The sequence below is a fragment of the Bemisia tabaci genome, chromosome 5 (assembly GCF_918797505.1).
Source record: "Bemisia tabaci chromosome 5, PGI_BMITA_v3".
Classification (NCBI taxonomy): Eukaryota; Metazoa; Arthropoda; class Insecta; order Hemiptera; family Aleyrodidae; genus Bemisia; species Bemisia tabaci.
The window spans coordinates 34196270-34213272 of NC_092797.1; the positions used below are offsets into that span (position 1 = coordinate 34196270).

A 17003-nucleotide genomic window follows, 5' to 3' on the forward strand; every position below is an offset into this window, starting at 1 on the left:
ACGATCACTTTATTTTTGTTCTGTAGCGTCAATAAGGTGGAGAACCTCACATCATATGCGTATAGTGAGAGAGGGTGGATTGATTTTGGAGAAAGTCCTATGGGAAACGGTTTCAAAAATGAACCCCTATTAATTACATTTTCAGATTTGAATCTCTCTGCTCCCGTTTTTGCTTCGACCCATTGCTTTACTTACAGTATTAAATTAATCCTCCTCTATGCCGATGCGAATTTTAAGGAGTTTTGGGGTGGACAGCAACATTCCTAGTTAAAAAGGGATGAGAAGAGCTTCAGAACTATGTCAACCTGTTACCCTTGTATTTCCTGAACCATTCTGCAATATGTAAGGGTTATTTATAAACTTGAAGATCAATGTAAAGAAAGAGTAAAGGTACATTGACTCGCCTAAAAATGTTATTTACCAAGGAAGGGGAAAAAATAAATGTCATGTGGCTTAAGTGAAGGGTAAACATCGTGCACATAGGTAACAATGCTCTCTCATTGGTCAATTAATTAATGCGGGTTTTTGAAAAATAACAATTTTAATACTCTATCCCTACCCAATTCCACGTTATTGTTTTACGTAAACTGGACTCCTCATAGTCGTATTCTCATGAGAGTTTATGACTGATGAATTAAAGCAGAAATATACCTTCACCAGGATGATTTTACTGGCTTCCGCGCGACTTTGATAGTATTAATTAGACGTATTTTTGCTAAAAGAAACGATGTGAATCAAATTAGACCCATAAGAATGTATGCATAACAGGGCTTACGTCGTAATGCACATAGCTCCCTTTGGCAGAAATACGTCCAATTATACCGCACCTTACCGTCAATCTCATTAAAAATTGTTGCCAGGGCCGGATTCACCTACTTGTCGCCCATGAGCCGCCTGTATTTTGCCGCCCCCTTCTCATTCGTTTTGAAACTTGATAAAAGCCATCAAGTGACCGTGCCAGCGGGAGAGGGGTGCATAAGACGCATTTACTCGTGTTGAACACATTTTTTGGGAAAGCCCTGTCAACACTACTAGCAAAAGTTCACGGAACTTTGCGCGAAAGTTAAGTTTTGTAAGCCTATCTCTGTGTGGACAAGGCCTTCCATGTTTGGCGCAAAGCGTGAAGTATTCAGACAGTCTTGTAGGCGCTATGCGTTTCACGCCGACCGCTGCTGAACGCACTGTGTTGGACGCAATGCGTGAAGTATTCACGCAGTCTTGTAGGCGCTATCCGTTTCACGCTGACCGCAATGACCGCAACTTTTCTTGATGAAAAAGTGTGAGTAACGAAGTCGTTTTTCGCTTTCTTTCTTTTCTAAACTTTTTTTTAAAAACTTGTTCCACTTTTCAACGCTCATGCACGAAACAGTAATGGACTTTTTTTTAAACGCTTGCAATGCGTATAACGCTCATTAGCTTAAGAGTTAGGATACTTCTCTCATCATCCGGTTCATCCATCGTTCGATGCTGTCAATGGGGAGTCTGCACTTAAATCGATTTGAACGTACACTAAAATGTAATGATATACACAGTCTGCGTATAGCCGTCGATCATACGAAAAAATTGACGCACTTAGCGTTTTCACTCATGAGGATGAGGTTCATATTTTGTTGGCGTAAAAAACACATGAGCCTTCTAATGAACATCTTTAGTCGTCAATAAGACGTCTAGTCGTTTAATCTCCTAATGTCTCGTACGTGTTCTGATCAGATGGAATGATGTAATTTAATGACACATTGGTCTCAATTTTTAGACTGATTTTTGATCATACCGTAATAGATCTAACTTCTACTTCGCAAAATAACTGCAGAGATCAAACTACGAAATATTTCATGTTGCGAAGTAAAACATTTTAAAATCTTTAACAGCTACACAACCTTTTAAAATGGTTCATTCACCTCACAACTTATTTTTAAATGTTTTAAAATGCTATATAAAATATTTAAGAAAAAATGTATAAGTTTTTCAGAAAACGTTTAAATACTTATACCGCGTGCGGTGTGCTTTTTGTCGTATACTGAATATCTAGCAGTAAGTCCACGAATGAGGAGATGGACCTGTTGCAGTTCGAGAGGAACATTTGACTGAACTAGTTTTCCGTTTTTCGTAAGATTTCAATATTCATCTGAAGGACCATTTTACTTATCGTTCAATCGGTAAAGAACGCAGGCTTCAACTGTAACTAGAAAATGACATATCAATGTCATGTTATAGGCAAGACCGCCGTATGCCTCTCCATGTGGAAAGGAAAGTATGTCAGGAAAGCACCGCCGCAAACCGAGGTATGCATTCGTGCAGTTCCATAATCGATATTCTTGTTTATTTACGTTTCAAACAAATGACAAACACATTTTAGGTGCAGATGTTGGCAGAAAAATGAACTCTATTTTGCACAAGACAGCAGTAAGTATGACTCTCTCGTGACATCATGCCGGTCTTCCTGCTACTTCTCCGGAAATGACGTCAGTTCTTACGCACTTGGTGCGATCTCTAACAACCCGAGTATTTTTACAAAGAGGGCAAATTTTGTACTTTTAGCGGAATTGATCAAGTCAATTCAAATTGGATGGAAGACATTTTGAAGAAACTTTGATTTTGAGAATTCGGCCGTCACTGCACTCTCTGATAACACGATAGCGTATGTTGCCGTGCCAAGGAAGAACGCCGTAAGAGATTTCCAATATTGCCAAATACAACGTGATAAAAAATGTAATTTTGAGGTAATTTACGCATATTTTTCACCTGAATCTCCAGATATTTTGGATTATATTAGGAAGAAAATTCACTGAAAAATTGGAGGAAAAATATTTACAAGTTTCCAAAGAAAATAGTGATTTATTTAGAGAAATTTGGCAACGTTCGAAGGCTCACAAGGCGTTTTCCCTTGGAATGACAGTATATTCCATAACTAGAATAAAAATAGACAGGAAAAGGCGGGGACGTGGCTGAGAAAACACACAATAATTACAAATCATGGAACGTATTGACCAGGTCTCCCGGTCATTATCAACTGGATTACATTTTGCAATAAGGAACCACTATTTCTGGCCCATTTTAGAAACAACATATGTGCCATTGGTTTCCCTATGCAGATACGTGCTTTTATGGGAGAGCCAGAGATAGTGGGTCCTTATTGCAAAATGTAATCCAACTGTCGAAAAGAATTAAAAATCTAAGAAAACAAAAGCTAAAAACAATGTTACTTGTTCCTGGTAATGGCGGCCAGAAAACCCATAACTCGCGACCATAACTTGGTGTAATTATAGCGTAAGCTTGCAACATCGATCGCTGAAATCTGAGGCTAGGCGCATCCGCGATGCACCCAAGGCTGCACCTGACTCTGTTTGCGTTTTCGTGTCATCTAATAGCAAGCCTTGTTTTCCCATTTTCATCCACGAGCCCCTTTGATCTTCTCATTATCCCGGCTCTCAATTTTCTTTTCAATTTGCGACACGCACGCAGCAGTATTTCATAGCGTTTTCCCTCGTCAGCGTGAGTCTTAACCTTCTCTTTATCCGGAGGCAGGCAAAAATATTGGATAGTGTTCAACACCGGTAGTGCGAAGCCGTAGAAAATCCGGACAAGAGGTATCAAGTTCCCGTTAGACGAAGGAGTTGACACCTCAACTGTGTCGTCCGCGTTTTGTTCGGGTTCGTTTTAAGGCATCATCGCGGGAGGCTCCTAATTGCAAGTGTAATTATTTTGAAGAGCTTTCATAAGGTGTTTTCCCCAGCAACAGAGTGCGCTGTCATCAGAGGTGCACTTGCTTTAATCACGGCGTGCTGTGCGACGAGACGTCCGGGCTGGCTGTAACTGTTTACATTGAAAATTTCAAACTGGAAATACGTTGTTGTGTTATCAAAACTTTCCAAGATAATTTCGACAGTGCGTATGCGTCGGCACGCGGTTGTAAGCGAGTGATTTTTTTTTTTATTGTGTTAAGAGCGCCATCGTTCTCTAGCTCCCAGTCGTCGTGTTCACTGTGAACTTGATGGTGATTTTTTCAATGTGTGATATTTGATTCCGAAAGTTCACGCGGTTGTCACCGATGTTGACCGAGTACGTTGGTGATCTGATTCTCCCAGGATTTCTGCTCAATTTATGGGATCTTTTTATTGACGTCAATGTAAGTACGGTCGAATTAAGTTCTAATGCTCTAACTATTATTTATGATTGATCTGATGGGCTTTGGGACGCATGTGCGGATCCAAATGGGGGGGCGGAGGGAGCGTAAGCCCCCCCCACCCCCCGTTCGCCCGAAAAGGGCGGAGGAAAAAGGGGGAAAAGGAAGAAAGAAGGAACAGAGGAAAGAAGATGGAAGGACGCCTGTATTTTTTAATTTTTCATGACAAAATTGACTCAAACTGCTTGTCAGATGCTTTAAAATTTCGACAATTTTCTAGGGGGAGCCGCCAGGACCCACTCCACCCCCGTTCGAAGTGTCTAGGTCCGCCTACGTTAGGACGTCAAGAGAGAGCCACATATCGACGGTGAAACTACCAAACCACGTATCTCGGTTTGCGACGTCGCAGACTTCCTGTCATACTTTATTTTTTAAATGAAAAACTACTTAACGTCCAGTCTTGAAAATTTCTGTGATTTTTCCTCTTCGCACGGAGAAAATTCTGTGAAAATTTCAAGGAATGATATTGATTTGGTTTACTTCAAAAAAATAAAATGCGAGCGTAGATTTTTAAACACCGCAAACGAGATACGTGGTCTGGTAGTTTCACCGTCGATATTCTTCTCCTGCAACAGCTTAAAGTTGTCTGTTCTTTACGGATCTCTCATCAACTTGGCTCACTTTAAAGGAATTTGCAAAGATTTTCTTGAAAATACTACTCTCCTCAAACGAATTTAGTCGCATCTCAACAGCTTATCCCTCCCCCTCCCCGATTTACTTGAGATGACCTCTTCCTATGAAGATGAGAGATCTGAGATCTGAGTATTTAGGGGAGAGGAGGCGGGGGGGGGGTATAAATGATTTCTTAATAAGCTTTTTGTGCACATAAACCCATCCTCCTATCATGCTCGAAGTTCTGTAATTGCGAGTAGGTACATTTGTGCCCTAAAAATAATGTATTTCCTTCGGAAACTAAGGGGTATAGGGTTGGGTTCATTGACTATACCTACTAAAAATATGGAATCAGCCTGTGGAGTTAATTTCAAAATACACTTTCTCTACTTTTGGTGTAGACGTAATGATTTTATCTCGCTCGAGTCATGATTCACTTTTATCAAAGCGTCAAAAATGAAGATGCATCCTGAAAGGGGTATCTCGAAGTGTGAGGTAAAATAGAGGAGGGCATCACTGCAACGTCCACCTCGTTGACCTGTAAATACTACTGGGATTTGTGTCTCCTATCTTTTACCCCCGCCTTGTCTATTGTAACGAACGATGAGAACTCAAAAAACCCCTTAAAATAGGAATTTTTGGTCCATTAAGAACATTCACAAGACGCATCAATTATGAAGCTAAAAAGCAAAGAGTACATTTACACTATGCTAAAAAGACACAGTTTCTAGTTGGTGTTGTCTTGATATGTCCTCCATTACTTGATTTTATCTCGGAAAAACAAACAAACATTATAGGATGAAAATGGAAAATATTTTTAGGCATAAAACGAGAAATCGTGCAACACGTCGCAAATGTTCGTCGTATGTTCTACTGATTCTCATTGGCGGGATGAGAAGGGTGCCCTCAACTCAACCGTTAATGGGAGGACCCACGCTTTGGAGAGTGGAAGGTTCCGCCAAAAAGAAGAAAAATTTCCAGTGAAAATGAGTGATAAACCAGCCCGATCAAAGAATCCTATCATTCTAATTTATCCGTGGTTGAAATCCAAGTTTGCTCAGTCGGAGATACCCCGAGGTTAGAAAGCAAGTCTGAAAACAAAAGAGACGAATATTATCTCATCGACTCGTTTCAGTTGAGATCTTACTTCTGTCACCATTCACTTAACTCTGCTTCGTTTCTATCGAAAGAGGTAAATCACAGTTTTTGCAAATTACACAACTTGCTTTTTCCTCAGCGAATCTTACAGATTGTGCTCTTAAAGACGATTAGTTCAATACTTACCTTAATATCCATAGATTTCTATACTTTATTGGTATTTTAGAGAAATGTGCGAGGTAATTTAGTGATTTCGGAAGCTCAGATCGTATTTCTTCTATTTTTCTTTTGTGCCAGATACCAAAGCACAGTTAGCTTACAAGCCATGAGGATTTTTGCTGTATTTGATACATTTGTGCCAAGGGTAAGTCTCGGCGCATTCTTATAAAGTTTTTAATGTAGACATCATTGCCTTAATCAGTGAATTTTTCTTTTCGCACTAACATATCATTATTTTATTTTGTTTACATACTATAGCTCCTTAGTATACTGCATAATTTAGCACAATTTTTTATGTTTTTTTTTCGTCAAACACAAAAATAGGAAGAGCTCATTAACGGCGTAAGTCCGCAGCCACGAATCTCGTTTGCGGTGTTGTGAAAATATCTGCCTCCATCCCAAGTATCATTTTTCAATGTAAAAGTTGCAAAAAGCTGAAACAATGTTGGTATTCGGTCAACTTTCGGTCGATTAGTGCCGATTATCAGCGATCTGCATGATCGGTAGACAAAGTTGCCACCTGCTGAGATTGCAAAATTGCTGAACCAAAGTTGTTTAAAATCTAAAGATAGGCAACCAGCAATACTTTGAAGTTGAAACATGTTTCAACTTAATTACAACTAGTTCCAACAATGATAGCTCCTTCTGAGGAGAGAGTAGGCAATCTGCACATCAATCTATAAGTTGAAAGAATCAAACGATTTTGTTGCAAGTTGTTGCAACCTCTGCGGCTACTTGGGATATCATCTTTTAAAGGAGAAAAAATTGAAGACTTATCATCAATAACGTGCTAAGTGCCAAAAAATGGAAAACGGAGTTAGCACTGGAAATGCATGCTATGTGCCATTGACAACATAGGGTAAAGCGTGCTAAGTGTCATTGCACTTCGTTGCAAATCGTTGCAATGGCACTTAGCACGCTTTACCCTATGTTGTCAATGGCACATAGCATGCATTTCCAGTGCTAACTCCGTTTTCCATTTTTTGGCACTTAGCACGTTATTGATGATAAGTCTTCAATTGACATCATTCCTTGAAGTTTCTGGAGAATTTGCTTCGCACAGAGAAGAAAGATCACGGCAGTTTTTAAAAATTGCCGTTGAGTGGTTTTCCATTTGAAAATAAAGTATGACAGGAAGTATGCGACGACGTCGAAAACCGAGATACGTGGCTGTGGACTTACACCGTTGTTATTTTTTTAAGGAGATTTTTCGTCCATATTCAGAGACAAACCATTCAGTAATTTTACGTAAAAAAAAAACGATAGTAAATAATAGTAGTATCTCGACAATTTCTTTATTCCCCATTAACCAACAGTATATCGTGAGGTAATTATTCGTGCGCTATTAACATTTTATAGGTGGCCGTGACACCGTGTAAACATTTTGCGCCTCTTTGCATCATTAACACTTTATTACGACCGCGCAAACTCCTCGTTAATGACATTTCGAAGTCAATCATTTCATTGCTCTTCAACTCGTCTACCTGGATACCCGCCCTTCCAGCATCATAGTTTTCATGATCGGTTTGTATTCGGGGATCGTGGAAAACAGGGCAACAATAATTTTAAGCGCCCGATAGCAGTAAATTTTCCTGGAGGTTTTCACATTTAATTATTTGCGAGGACCAAGTTTTTGAACCCACGTGACCTGAATCAGGGACTGATTTTTTTTTTTTTTTTTTTTTTTTTTTTTTTTTTTAGCTTTGAAAGAGCCTCCTCCAAAGTAGCCTTTTTTCGGGGCCCATTGAGATTTTTTTGACATGTGGATTAGATGAAACCTAAGTAAAGACAAAAGCCTCTGCTAGGATGTTAAAACGTCATTTCAATATTTCTTCATGCGGGAGGATCTTTACCTATAAAAGTTTCGAGGTGAGTCCGGATTCCGTCCCGAAGACTCCGAATTGCGTCCGGTGGGACTCTCCGAACTGTGTCCCAGATCGCGTCCATTTAATTCTTAAGAAAAAGGTGTAAATGACAACGTTGCTCACCTTTTTCTCATACTGTTACCAATGTCCGGAAAGTAGAATAAAATAAATAGGAATAGAGCGGTGAATGGTAGGGTTTGGTTGACATAACGTTCCCACATTACGAAAACCGTTTGGCGAATGGAGATCAAGAGAGGCTCGTCATAAACTTTAAAACAAATGATCCAGGGTGTAAAGGGCCCTTTCGTCACGGTAGTTTTTCCACTTTGAAACAAATAATCCAGGGTGTGAAGGGCCCTTTCGTCACGGTAGTTTCACTTGAAAAAATACTTTTTTATTGGCAAAAAATGTCTGCTGCTGCTGCTTTTTTTTCCTACAGAGTTGCTGACTTTTTGTCTCGTCAAATCGTTATCGTCAAGTTTTTTGTGATTTTGTTTCGTATTAGATTCAGTAATTTCGCCATCGATACTAACTTTTAAAAAACACCGGCAATTTTTCCCTGAACATGCTCGATCATCATCGATTGACATCGCCTTTCATATGCGGTGTTGCCCCTTCCCAATTTAATATGCGCCGGGCGCAATTCGGATAGAGCTCGGGATGCAATTCGGAATGGCCAGGGACGCAATTCGGATACAGCCAAGTATAGAGCCCTAAAGAGATCTTTTTTCAAAGGAAAACATGTCCTGGTATGCACGTCATCTCAGGTTTAAGGAATTTCAAAACTTCTCTTTTCCATCTGGTTTTTTATCAAAATTTGGCAACCGTGGCACATAGTGACGTTCGTAACATTTTTTTGGGAACATTTCGGGCAGATAACGAGGATTTAGACGAAAAATCTTTATCTTAGTCCAAATATAATGCTTATATTTAATTTCTGCGCGTTTTCTCTCAACTCGTCAAAACCCAGGGGCAGTTGTATTACATTCAGAATACAGGATATTCTGCGATCAACCAGTAGAAAATCATGCATGGCGATAGAGAGTATGCCCTCACAGAGAGGACGCTTCAAACACAAATCGTATTTGAAAAAAGAATAACGAAAACTTTATATTCGGGCCAGAAGTCGGATTTGAGTGAAAAAGACAACTAAACTAACTGCATGACAACGCGTAGAGTATCACGGGCATTTGAAGGCGCTTTAAGTCGAAATTTTGCTCAAAAAATAAACCATATTGTTATAAAATCATTTCCCTGTTTTTTTGTGTTTTTTTTTTTTTTTTTTGTTTTAGTTTTTTTTTATCAAAGTATTATTAAGAGGCCTAAACACACGTACTTTTTTAACTTTTTGTAATTTTCCTTTTTCTTTTGATATCGGATTGGTTTAGATCTAAGGAGCACACGAGGCAAGACATTATTTTTCTATCGAGACACTCTACAATGTTGCATCTTGAAGCATTCCGGAGTTAGGCTCGGACAGTCGGAGGGATAACACTATTTAAAAAATTCCGTCTCTCATTTAGGACCAAATTACAAAAATGTTCACGTATTACTAATCAACTCGAATTAGCCGATGATACATTGATATCAATACGACTTAAGTATTTCAAGGGCTTAGTTGCCACATTTTTACTTCTTAGTGGTCTAAGTATGAGGTCCTAAATGAAATATGCTCTCAATTTAAGGTCATCGGCTCCTTGAAACGCCTCAACAGTATTTATGCGTCTTTATTGCCATTTGTATGTTTTCTATTAATCTAGGTAAAACGTACTTTGAGGTTTTATATAGCAACCTAATTTGAAACTTTTATCTCAAATATCTTGAACCTATCAGTAAATCACTGTCACTGACTTTTTTAACCAAAACTAGGGTTCTCTGCTGTTTCAAACGTTTTTGTAATTTTGATAAATATGAAGTGGGAGAAATTGAAGGTAAAGCACGCAAGATCATTTCACTCATTGGCAGTTTTTGCCATATAAAGTTCAAAATGAGAACTCACCTTCTCCTATAAAATATCCAATTTTTGTTATTTCTCATTTTTGTAAATTCAAATCACAGCTTGATGTTCAAAACCATTTAAAGTTGACATGGAAGGAAGAGTTTTCCTCGAGGCAAATTATTATTTCTTAGCTACAAGCTCTCTGGTTTTTCTTTTTACAAGAAACCTCAACCTTAACCTTCAACCCAGTAATTATACCTCTTCGTTCACACTTTTGCGATTCAAAAAGCTTGCGAGTTCACCTGATATACTTTCGATTTTTTCAACCCAGCCGCGAGCGGATATAATAAAAAATTTCACGCCGCGATCTGACAATTGTGATAATCACCAGTGATTGCACACGCTCCAGACTGACACCTACCCGCCAATTACAGCTCCGCATTTTCTCGTTCATTCAGAGCATGCCGATGCAATGAGATGTAGCTGTAACCGTTGCCACCTCTTGCCGAGCTCTGGTGAGCTGACATTGAAATCTATTTATTAAATTTGTGACTGTGCAGAGGAAAAGATCAGAGGAAAATCAGTTTTTAAAAAATGGAGAGTTTAATATTGACAACATTGCTCCTAAGGAGCTGTTTACAATCATTTTGCCAAAAAAGGAGAAGAAGAAATCCAAATATGTGGGTCTAAGTCAGATTAAATTGAATGATTTTCAACGATACAATATTGGAGGTACGCAGTATACATATAATTTCAGTCCCTGAAATACTCGTTTAACTTTTTAAACGAAACCGCGTTCGGTTCACACGAACAAAATAAAAAGGTACTTAAAACAAAAAAATTGAAAAAAAAAAAAACAAAACAATTACAATCCTTTCACTAACAATGCTCATGGTGGATTTCAGATCCTGCCCACTTTTCCAGTCGGAGTTAGAATGTCACTTTTGTGGTGACAATTATTCCGGTCCCGGTCAGCATTTTTACCGGGTCCATAAGAATTGCTACCACAACCACTAAAGTAACATTTTTTTTTTTTTTTTTTTTTTTTTATTTTTTATTTTTATCACTGCCATTGCGTCCAAAAGAATTCTGTCGTGCTAAGGAAAAACGCCGTATGAACATTTGAGAGTTGCCAAATTTTCTCTCAGAAAATATTTATTTTTGAAGAAAGTTATGAATAGTTTCCTTTGAAATTTTCAGACTTTCCAGATCAAATTAAGAGCAAAATTCTCTGGGAAAATCGGGAAAAAATATTAAAAAATTTTCCCGAAAATTCATGATTTGACGGAGGAGATTTGGCAATGGCTGATGGTTTATACGGCGTTCTTTTTAGCACGGCAGAATTGCTACCACAACCACCAAGGTAACTTTTTTTTTTTTTTTTTTTTAATTGAAAGTAGAATCTGCTCTCTCGCGCCTAACGAGGGGGGACATCGATTCCCCCCAAATCTGGCGTACCCCGAGGAAGGAAGGTAACATTGTAACAACAGCTGTAAAAGTAGATAGGACCTTCCACTGTGAAAAATTTAACAATAACAAGTCTCTTTTCTCATCTGTGAAGTAAAGAACCCGGCAGAGTAAGCAAAAACGCTTTTTTCTATTATTTCTTCGACAGTGGCGTGGCGTGAATTGCGATATATCGATTGTTATGCCATTTAACCCAATGGTAAAGGCCCTATGGAAAAGGATCGATTATTAAGGTGTTCGCTGCGAACACCCTGTTTATCGATCCTTTTCCATAGGTTTAAATGACCGATCAATCGATATATCGCAAAGCACGCCACGCCACTGTTCTTCGAAGTATAGATTTGGCAATATTCTCGCATCAATAATTATTCATCCCCCGACGGACCCCCGCCTCACCTTGTTCAGGGGCCCTCGGTTCACGAACCGTGCACCGGATGATCGGAACGCGGGAGCTCTGGAGGCTGCTTTTGCGTTTTCTGTGAAACCGAGACGCCTTGTTCAGTAGTTCTCCAGTTATGGCGCGGACAGTGTTAGTGTTGGCAGCTCACCATCGAGGAATACCCAGCGAACGTGATGCTCTTCCCTTTTAACTAATTTGCGATTTTTTTCCTTTTCCCTTCTTTTTTAAAATCGAAGTTCCGCCGCTGCCGTCAGTTTTTTTCTCAGGCCATTTAGTGTCGCGTCTACGTTGTGCGTCACCAATTTTTCCCGCTTTAAGTTCAAGTGTAAAAAGTTTCAAAATGCCGGTTTGTGATAAAATTGTTATTTTTGCATGGATTTTGTGGGGATCCTGTAGAGCGACATTTTGACTGACAAAATTTTCTCATCAATTTATATTTTTAAGGGATAAACTCATGTTACATGTGTTGTTTGGCCCCCAGTTATTCATTTCCCTGCAGTAACTGCCATTTAACTTTGTTTCCCTTTAATTCAATGATGAATGAATCGATGGCAAAGTTAAACTGTGATCTGCTTTCGTGATAAATTTTTTCCTTTTAATTTCCTTTTTTTTAACTATAGAACTTTGTTGCGTGTAGATATAGGCTGGAGGTAAAAAAAAGCGTCATTCCTCGTTATTCTGCATTATAGACCCATAGAGTTTGGGTGCGTTTTGAAAAAGAGCCAATCTACATGGCCGAGCTGAAAAACATCATTTGTACCACTTTTGGCGAAGTTGAGACATAGGACTGCTTGAGTATGGACTCAACGGTATAAGGCATGCACTCAGTAAAGTTTGCGGAAAAATATCTCAATTTTTACTCAGGTAGTCAAATGGAACAACCAATCTCGCGAATCCAGAAAAACGATTCTACAAGGATCTTCATCAAACAGATTAATTGATAAGAGAAGAAGAAAATTTGGTACATCTATCTAAAAACCAATGACGTGATCACGTGTGACTTTTATCAGTGACGTCTGGAAATACAGCTGGACATCGTTATTAAAACCGAAAAACTATAACCTTAACATAAGTAATAATAAGCGAAAGTGAAATTTTACACAAACAAAAAAAATATAAAAATGGAACTCGTGGAAATCGACGAATGCTCCCTCCAAAAAATGAGTATTCTGTAGGAAAAGAATGAACTGATTCAAAATAGGTACCCTATGAACGTACTGTAAAAGTACACCACAAGTACGCCGTGCTAAGGAAGAACACTGCATGAGCCTGCAGACGTTGTCATATTTTCTATGATAATAAACGAATTTACTGAGGAAATTGTGAATATTTTCTACCAATTTTTCAAATAATTTCGTTCACAATTTAATCTAAAAAATTTGGAAATTTCGAGTAAAAACATGCATAATTTTCCTCAAAATACATGTTTTGTCCGAGGAAATTTGGCAACTCTTGAATTTTCGCACGGCTTTCTGATTTAGCAAGGCAGAGTTGATACTAATGCTCTCAGCAGAAGCTTTCACAGCTCTTACCTTATGAGCGAATTACGAACAAACCAGCGTGTTTATTAATGATTCTAAACTTCGCAACCGATCAATCAGAGGTCTACATGATTAATAAAAGTTAAGGAAAAACACTAATTTTGAACATTAGAGGTGCAAACCAACCTTCGTGCTGATATTTTGAATAGAGATTATCTCTGCATTACAAAATCAATATGTTAGACGAAGTATTAAAGGAAAGTATTTTTAAAATATGATGTGAAAATAACTTTTAAAAAAATAATACGTATTTTAACATTGACTTATTCAATTTCTAAATCTCGTGTAACTATTACGAGCTCTCCTGAAAACCATCAACTGATGAAAAAATTATTGAGCAAATGAAAAATGATACAAAAAAGAAAACAAAGGGGCCATGATATTTACGATAGTGAAGAAAATAATGTTGAGATAGGGTATAGGAGACCGCAACATAGTCAGATATATCAATGGTACTATCAATAGACGTGAAGTTTTGATAATTTAATTATTTGATGAGAACCTGAAAAACTCTTAAAAATATTTTTACTTATAAATGATTTTCTTACTCATCGAATACCACTTTCACCTGCAACGAGACTGAGTAGTTTCAGTTGGACGTATTTATGCCAAAAGGAACTACATGCAACTGAATTAAATAGAAAAGGCAGTATGTACATCGGGCTTGCGTGCTTCAAAGCTCCTCATAGCATGAATACCTCCAATTATACATTTAAGAACCTGGTAGGCAATATGAATTAAATAAGTAAGCACATTCAAAGTCCTCTCGATCGAGGCAGTCTATCATTAAAAACGCCCCCAATTTTCTGTCGGCGTTTAAATATGAGTGAATGACTCTTAGTCGAGCTCAATAGCTATTTCTGGTCCTGGCCCAATTATAATTAGCTGCAATTCTGCGCTAGTGGGTTGCATGGAACGGAGTGCGAATGCCGACCTCCGCTCTCGGTCAGGCAATTACACTTGAAAACATGTAACGGAAACGCTCACTCCACGTTCGAATTGAGTCAAACATGTTCCGGTAGGGCATTAACCTAGGGCTCAAGTGCATGGAACCAAGCTTGGCCGGTTTATTTGCAAACTTGTGAGGGATATTTATATGATAGAGTCAATTGATTGAGGAGTGCAAGATCATGATGGCGATTTTGGTGATTCATTCACTTATGGAAGTCTCTCCTTACACTTTACTTATTTTAACAGTGGCGAGGCGTGAACGATCGATTATCGATATTTCCGCATTTGAAGCTATGGCGAAGAATCGCTTATTTAGGTGTTCGTTGCGGATACCCTGTTTATCGATCCTTTTCCGTGGGTTTAAACGGCGGATCGATAAATATATCGCAAAGCGCGCCACGCCGCTAAATATTAAGCAGATGGTAAGGGTGCTCAACTGCTCATCCCCTATCCAACCTCCAGAGAACCTTCCGCACCCTCCAAAGGCAGTGTTCTGGATCATGTTTCAAAAATTTAAAGAAAACGATCATATCTAGGGATTATTGCCTTTCAGTAGCCATAAAACTAATGAAAATTGGCCCATGAGGTCATAAGATCGAACTGTGAAGAAACCAAAATTTACATTATTTCGATGTAAAAATTCATCATTTTATCTCCTAATATTTAAAAATCGTTGTCGTAAATCAAAACTTTTAGAGAACGGACTCTTCTATACGTTATTGCCTGCTGATCTGAAATAATCATGGAGTTCTGGCTTGGCTGGCTTGCAGAATGAATTACCTATGATAAAAAAGAGAAAAAGACAAGAAAACTTGGGAATCTGAGAGCTCATGCATAAGATTTTTAAATTTTATTATTTTCATAGAATTTTCTTTGTGTATTTCTTTTCACTTGCATTACTTGCCGTTTCAGATATTCTTACGCGAAATTTCATCCATGAGTTTCACCTGCGAAATAAATACTCAGTTATTTAAAAAGGAGATCTCCTTGAATAGTCCCGTTGCACGATACACACCTCAATAGGTTTTTAAAGAGAGAAAAAAAACTGTTTTATTCATAACGACTCTAAAATACGGTCCTAACCGTTATTTATACTTAGAATATCACAGCCCGTCTATTTTCTGATCCTGTAAAGTTCGAAAACAGCGAGGAAGATAAAAAAGGGAATTTTCATAAAATATTCTGCGAATTACTGGAAATACTCTAAATCTCCTTCGAATTCAAAGAGAACGAGAGTGAGCGATTATGCGCAATCGCTTGGTATGGAAATCCGTCAGAACGTGTAAAATATGCAAGAATAATGGAAATAAAAGTATAATGCACGGCAAGTATCTGACTGTCAGGGTTTCGCGACGCGACCTTAATGTGGGTCATAGACAGGGTGAATGAATCACACAGTTGCCAGTTGAATTCATTCGGCCCCAATGAAATAGTCAATTGTGGTTCAGGAAACAAACTTGGCTGCTTCAGTTCTTATTGATGCAAAAAGAAAAGTGACGGCGACTTAACTGCATTTTCAATTACATTATTGTTTCCTGATGTCTTTATGCGGTTATGCGGTCGTCGGAACGCAGATTTTAAAATCGCTCAGCGCACCTGGATATCGATTAGATGAGAGCGTTCCTGAACTGATGCCGAGACTCCACTTGTACCTGCCTTTCGTTCATGCACTTTTTTTACTGAAAGGGCGAAATTGGTTAGACTTATCAACACTAACTCATTAACACAATGTCCCCATTGACTTTTTAATCAAAGTATCTGCACGGTTGAATTTGCATGGGAAATTTTGTTAGCTCTGGTGCTGAGTAGAAAAAAAGTTAAGAAAACATTGGATTGACCTAAAAATTTACATAAATGAAAACTAATCGTCTTCATTTACCAACGTCTTTATCGTCTTTATTTTTAAGTCAACTTTTGACGGTTGTTTTTTCAGTGTATTTTTTACAATACTTGTGTACATTACCTGAAATCCAACCCTCCCTCTGAGGAACGATACTTCTCTTTATCGCGTGCGTAATATGTTTATGGTTGGCGGAAAACAACTCATCATCTTAATGAAAATACCAGGAGAAAATGATGGAATTTTGCTGCAGATGCGATTCAGATGGAGTTTTAATACTTGCTCCTTCTTCCCCAGAGCAGTATCAGTAATGACTAATTTTTTTCACGTCAAGACTCAGATTGGTGTTAAATGAATGATTTTCCTTCGCAATGAAAATGCGAATATCTCAGCAGGCAAATGTTAATCCAATCGTAATTGAGGTTTCCGTCGTATCATATAAACTTGCTACATTTTTGCATGAGTAAATCGTCGCTCCTCTGACGTAAGGGCGTATCTCGATTTCTGCATGAACCCTAGAAAGCATGGATTTATATGTGAATTAGGGCTCACGTGCATGGAAATTGAGGTACGCCCTTACGTCAGGCAGAGGAGCGAAGAAACGAGCAAGTCGTGGATAAGATCCTACATTGACGATGGAATTATTCTATCAAGTACAAATAATTGCTCCCAGTGCGTAGTTGCTAATAATTAAAATGTAGATAAATCTGCTGGCAGCTACCTGTAAGACTGATTTACTTGCTCAGTAATGATAGTATATACAGTTATTTTTAGATACCCGTCATTGACTTTTCCACATAATAGTACTTTGATTCCCTATATTTCCTCTTAAAATGAACCTAGACGAAGGCGTTGCAACAAAGTCATCACGCTGACAATAAAATATGA

General features: G+C 38.4%; 1 protein-coding gene across 5 annotated transcripts in view; it reads left to right on the forward strand.

Moving 5' to 3' along the window:
• Positions 1 to 3430: 3430 nt before the first annotated feature.
• The window catches only part of LOC109037462 (retinol dehydrogenase 12), a 46566-nt gene continuing 32993 nt past the window's right edge, over positions 3431 to 17003 (forward strand). The window contains exon 1 of one of the 5 annotated variants that reach the window (XM_019052142.2): positions 3431 to 4126. In XM_019052142.2, the coding sequence (XP_018907687.2) occupies positions 4049 to 4126 (78 nt within the window). In that variant the 5' untranslated portion in view covers positions 3431 to 4048. Of the gene's footprint in view, positions 4127 to 5804; positions 5988 to 6194; positions 6258 to 11900; positions 12130 to 17003 lie in introns of those variants that run through there. The other 4 variants (XM_019052149.2, XM_019052144.2, XM_019052143.2 and 1 more) reach the window with 4 other exon arrangements.